The sequence below is a fragment of the Lycium barbarum genome, chromosome 3 (genome assembly GCF_019175385.1).
Source record: "Lycium barbarum isolate Lr01 chromosome 3, ASM1917538v2, whole genome shotgun sequence".
NCBI classification, from domain to species: Eukaryota; Viridiplantae; Streptophyta; class Magnoliopsida; order Solanales; family Solanaceae; genus Lycium; species Lycium barbarum.
In genome coordinates this window covers 148123073-148128839 of record NC_083339.1, presented here as the reverse complement: position 1 = coordinate 148128839, position 5767 = coordinate 148123073, and the positions used below count along the sequence as shown (strand labels likewise).

The following is a 5767-nucleotide window of genomic DNA, read 5'->3' as shown; positions in this document are numbered from 1 at the left end:
CTAGTCTCTTTGAATCTTTTACATGACACTAAGACGAGTTATGTTTATCGGCCTTTTAAGCTTTTACAACATTGTTCTCATGCGAGGATCTAGTTGTTCCTTTTAATGTATTCTCTTCTCAAACCAATAACATATTGGCGTATCTGGATGAATAGATTCTTGAAAATGTGATTGCTACGTTTCAATTAGATATCTCCGGTAATCTAATTGCAGACATAGGAACTTGTTGAGCAAGTATATAAGCTTATACACATAAAACAAAGAAATTTGTTTCCATGTTGATATTTTGTCCGTAAGATTGAGCTCGAAACATCAAACACGAGTCTTAAGATTGAACACCAAACACTAAACACGAGTCTTAAGATTGAGCACCAAACATTAAACACGATTCCCAAAGACTATTTTTTAAACGAGGAGTTGCTCAGATGACAAGCACCCTCCATCGAAGGTTGAGTTCGAGTCACCAAAAGAGCTCCTTAGGGAGGGTAAAATTAAAAAAGACCAACTTTTAATTTCTAAAAATAGGAATAAAGCAAAATAGTGACGAGAAAATGACATTGGGGTAAATAAGCCATCATAGCAGATACATGAAAATACACGGGACAAGTAAAACTTCATGGAGCAATCCAGCTATAAAGGCGTGAAGAAGAACAATCAGAAGGTGAAAGAGAAGTGCCCGACTGGATAAATATAGGAAAATGGAAAAGCAGCAAGAGCTTGTCTGCACTTTCAAAGTTCACAGAAATGCAAGTCAAGACTTAAATAAATCAGTTACCTAAACTTTTTTATAAACAGAACCACGATTGTTCTGTACAAATGCTTAAACAGAACACGATAGTTCTGTACAAATGCTTATCGTTTGTAATTATGTACAAAGAGTAAAGGTAGACTTTAATCTAGGAGGAGAAAACATCAACTGTCAACTCCTCAGCCCAACAGCAGTCTTGGCAGCAGCAGGAAGAGGGCTTACACCTCGGTCGTACATTCGCTGGATCTCCTCCCTGTACTCGACCAGTGACTTATGCGGTATAGCTGGAGTTAATTCTACAACATCTCCCATCCTAAGCTTGCAGTTTGGATCACTAACTGGTTCATGGTTCATCCTTGGCCTTAGCTCTTCCTTAACTGGAAATCCATATGGTGTCCATCTAGAGCTGCCACGACCCGCTCTCTCCAACAGATCTTTGACAGTTGAGTTTGATGGGAATTCTTGCACAGACATCTGCATAGCACAAACCCACGAGAGTTAAAACACATTCAGATAGTTAGCTTTTCCAATACCATGATCTTCAATTCTGGGGGGTGCAAACATGCGGGACGAAAACGGGATAAAATATCAGACCCGTCCTTATTTAACACAAATAAATATGGGTTAACGGACGGATAAATTATCCGTTGTTTCAGGAATAGTCAGGTGAGAGCACAAACTAAAAGCGAAAATAAACTTCGACTTCCAGCACGTGAAAAATAACAAGTAGACTGATGGGTATTGATAATATGGATAACCATATTATCCATCTCGATATCCATTTTTTTGAGGATAATGGGGACAGTTACTTTTTTTTTTTTTAACCATTTTGCCAGCCCTAATCAATTATTAACTTTCAGCATTCACGAGTAGTTAAGTATGTAGCAGGAAATGGTATAGACGGACCTTATCGTTCTCAATCATAATGATAAAGACAGGTCCATCAGTTCCACAATCAGGTTTGCAAGAAAACGGACAATCTTCAGAATGAGCAGGGAATTTGCAAGGTGGCTGAATGGATTCAGTGTGGCCAACAGATGACTGATCTTTGCTCATTGTCTCACACTGCCAGGTAACGACCCAACGAGCCCACTCCACCATCTGAAGAATAAAAGAGGAGTGTCTGCAGTCATCTTCTTTGTATCTCCAATGAGCAGCGAAGCCATATTCAGCTTGTAAATGCATCTCCTTTGTTCGGATCTGAACTTCAAGAGGCACCATGCCTTCCCCGAGAACAACCGTGTGAAGAGATTGGTACCTAAAATTACACATAGATATTAGGGGCAAAACTTAAAAGAAAAAAGAAAAGCGAATCACGTCTCTCGTGCTGCTTACCCATTGCATTTGGGTTTTGCTATGTAGTCCTTGCATCTCCCAGATACCTCACACCATAGCTGGTGAACAACTCGAAGTGCTTTATAACAGTCTTCCTCATTTTCGACAATCAACCTTAACCCATGAATGTCATGGACTTCATCCATATTAAGCTTCTTCCTGTAGAATATGAAAATACTATTACCTCAACTGCGACTAACGCAACCTAAGTAAGGACGTAACATGCACATGGTGGGAAACGCATGAGAGTTCCAAAAATTCCTATGATGTGATCACGATGACAACTAATTATAATCAAAACCACAGAAAAAAGATTTCTACAGCCCCAAATAGCATGTATATCTATAAACTTCAGGCAACTAAATAAGTGGCTGATTAGCCAAATCCATTGGTAGAATTCTTAAGAGTATTAAATGAGCAAAGAAATTACTTTAGCATCTTGCAGTAAATGCTGTACAAGCTCTTGTGACGTCCTGAAAGCACATGATAAGAAACAGATTTATCCTTTAGCGCTTGCTCCAATTTCCCCACGGCAGAAGTAATCATAGCCTCGTCAAAAGAATTCACAAGTTTTGACGAGAGCTCATTGTGCTGATCTGGGTTAAGATGTTTAAAGCATTGGTTTTCCAGCTGCTCCTTCCAGGTTGAGATGCCTAGGCGATTCGCAAGAGGAGCAAAGATCTCCAAAGTTTCCTTTGCAAATCTTTGCTGCTTCGCCATTGGTAATGCATCCAAAGTCATCATATTATGCAAGCGATCAGCTAGCTTTATGAGAACAGCCCTGGCATCTGCCATAGCAAGGAACATGGTGTGTAATCGATCCGCCTCAGCAGTTTTACTAGCTGTATTGAAGTCTCGCGCAAGCTTGCTCAATTGGCTAAGCTTTGACACCTGGATGAAATGATTTAAGTTAAAACAAGTAACACTCGGGATTTCTCATTAAACATAGACGAATCTAGATGCTTGATAGTCCTGTGATCTCTTGACCTTCACTAATCAAAGATATAATCACACCCCAAACTTCAACGCTCAAGAGAATCCATAATTATACACTCTTAACTCGTTTGACTTAAAAAATATTTCAATTGCAAATATTCATGTTCAGTTTTTCCAAAGTGATTTGGCCATCAGTATTTGCAAAAACTCATTTTGACATACTGACTAAACATTCAAAACTTGTATGCATAGTACTTGAAATGAAGTGATGTTTTCACTCACAAAACTGTTGACATTTTAGTGAAATGATCACACAAAATTAACTTCAGTTTCGAGATACTCTTTTATTCAACTCAACCATGTATTGCCCAATACTAAAACAAATCCTACACAAAGCCAAAATTAGTTCACATTTGAGAAGTAATTGCAACACCCTTTGCATATGGAAAAAACAATAAATAAGGGGCAGGTGTGTCCATATTCAATTCTAGGATCCAAAAATATGAAACACAGTGCCAATAACAGGGAGCTCCAAATAAGACAACAAGAATAAGACAAGTCAATCACCATACCCCTTCCACTAAGTCAGCAACACCAGCACCTAGCGTCCGAAAAATATAGTCATAAGTCATGAACGTGTCATCAAGTGTGTCGTGCAGAAGTCCAGCAGCAACAACTGTCGAATTAGCCCCAATCGTTGCCAGTAAAACTGCAGTCTCAACGCAATGCTGTAAATAAGGATCACCACTTGCTCGCACCTACAAACCCAATACATAGAACAATAAGTCAAAACTAACAGCAAAGGAAATTACTCCTTCCATTTCAATTTATTTATCTTGCTTTCCTTTTTAGTCCATTTCACAATTTCAAAAAGAATGTCTCTTTCTTTCTTTGTCAACTCTTTAATTTCAACTTTACACCTGACATATTTAAGACAAGATTAAAAGGCATGGTTGTACATTCTACATATCTCTGTTCTTTAGCTAAGAACCACAAGATTCAACAGTCTTGTCTACTTTCTTAAATTCCGTGCCAAGTCAAAACTTGGACGACAAACAAATTGAGTCTACTTTCTTAAACTCCTTGCCCAGCCAAAACCTGAACGACAAACAAATTGAAACAGAGGAAATAAGAGATAGGCAAAAACAATCACCTGTCCTCTATGAGCTTTCTCAGCTTCATAAAACGCTTTCACAACAAAATCATCATAAAAGATTTTATGCCTCGCCTGTGCACCCAACAACAAATTCTTAGCATAAGGATCATCAAATCCTTCCTCCATGTTAAACGTAAGTTCATCCAATAACCCTGATGACCTGGAATCTACATCAACAACCTTAAACGTCGTCGAATCATAATCAACACATGATCCCAAAGCATGCCTAACAAAACCATTAAACAATCCACCAGTACCAGTCGAATAGTTGGCCTTAAACGTCCCATCAATTCTCTTAGGTGGACTTCTCGAACATGATCCAATTCCACTACTACTAGTGCTAGGTCCTTGAAACACAGAAACTGGACTCTGATGATCTCTTTTTAACGACGAGCTTAAGGACGAACAACGAAAAGAACTGCTCAATTCATCGCCTCTATCGTGCCATAACGATCCCAAATCCTCAGTACCAGTCGAATAGTTGGCCTTCACCGTTGGTGTTGGTGAAGAGAACAGAGATGATAAACCACCGACAAATGACGAGGATGTTGACGATGATGACGTGGATGATCTACCGTTCAAATCGAAATCATAAGATGTGTGTGAATTGATCTGACATGAATAAGGCGAGGAACACACACTACTCGGTGGACTCGCATACAGTGCAATCGTTGGAACCGCCATAATTAGATCTAAATTGAATAGTACTGAGAAACCCTAATTCATAAATTTGTTACAATTAACAAAGAAATAATCAATCTAGACCTGAATAAATGTGTGGTAACCTATAAATTGTATGATTTTTCAAGCTAATTGTGATATGTACAGATCTGACTGGTTTTTTTTTCCCTAAAAAATGGGGAAAGTGAAGAAAAATGAAACTTCAACAAGAATTTACACAAAAAAAGTCCTAAAAATTCGAACTAATTGTTGGAAGAACTGAATTTGACACCTTTTTTTTCTTTTTTTCTTTTTTTAGAGAGAATTGTTCTTCTTTCTTCTCTAATTACTCTTTTCTTCAATTTGTGAATACTATTTGTGTTGATATTCTACGCATTCATGCTCCTCTTTATGGTTGCTTTAGGGGCCAGAAATAAGGAATATAAAATGACTAGAATAGCCTTGGGATGTTTCTGAAATAACGGGAAATTTCGTGCTTTTCATATGGCGTTTGTTTCTCTGGATTAGAGTTTTAATTAATTATTATTGGTTAAGATCTTTTTCAATGTCTTAAAACTAACATTATTTTAATGCCAGGAATGTACGATTGGATAGGATAAGATGATTAAATTAATGAAAATTAGTGTTTAGATAAGAATTGGACTGTATTTAGTGTGCCTGTGCCTCATTTTTCTATCCTTTAATAATGATGCATCTATGTGATAATTTGACCCTCTTTAATTTGCATCTAGTTCCTTCTTCTGCATTAACTCTTTTTCCAAAATATATATCTATATCTATCTATAATACTCCCTCCGTTTCACTTTTACTTGCCCAATATTTTAAAAATAGATTTTCATTTTTATTTTGTCACTTTTAACATATCAAGATAAAAAAAATTGTTTTACCCATAATATTAATTACTCACTTCA

General features: G+C 37.3%; 1 protein-coding gene across 1 annotated transcript; it reads right to left on the bottom strand.

Annotated features, from left to right (window-relative positions):
* Positions 1 to 662: 662 nt before the first annotated feature.
* On the bottom strand, positions 663 to 5232 carry LOC132633533 (probable GTP diphosphokinase RSH2, chloroplastic). The gene is made up of 6 exons (XM_060350016.1): positions 4173 to 5232; positions 3592 to 3777; positions 2514 to 2974; positions 2084 to 2242; positions 1655 to 2006; positions 663 to 1222 (listed from the first exon to the last, which is right to left on the bottom strand). The coding sequence occupies exons 1-6, from the start codon at positions 4857 to 4859 to the stop codon at positions 920 to 922; spliced, it is 2148 nt and encodes a 715-aa protein (XP_060205999.1). The 5' UTR covers positions 4860 to 5232; the 3' UTR covers positions 663 to 919.
* Between the last annotated feature and the right edge of the window lie 535 nt (positions 5233 to 5767).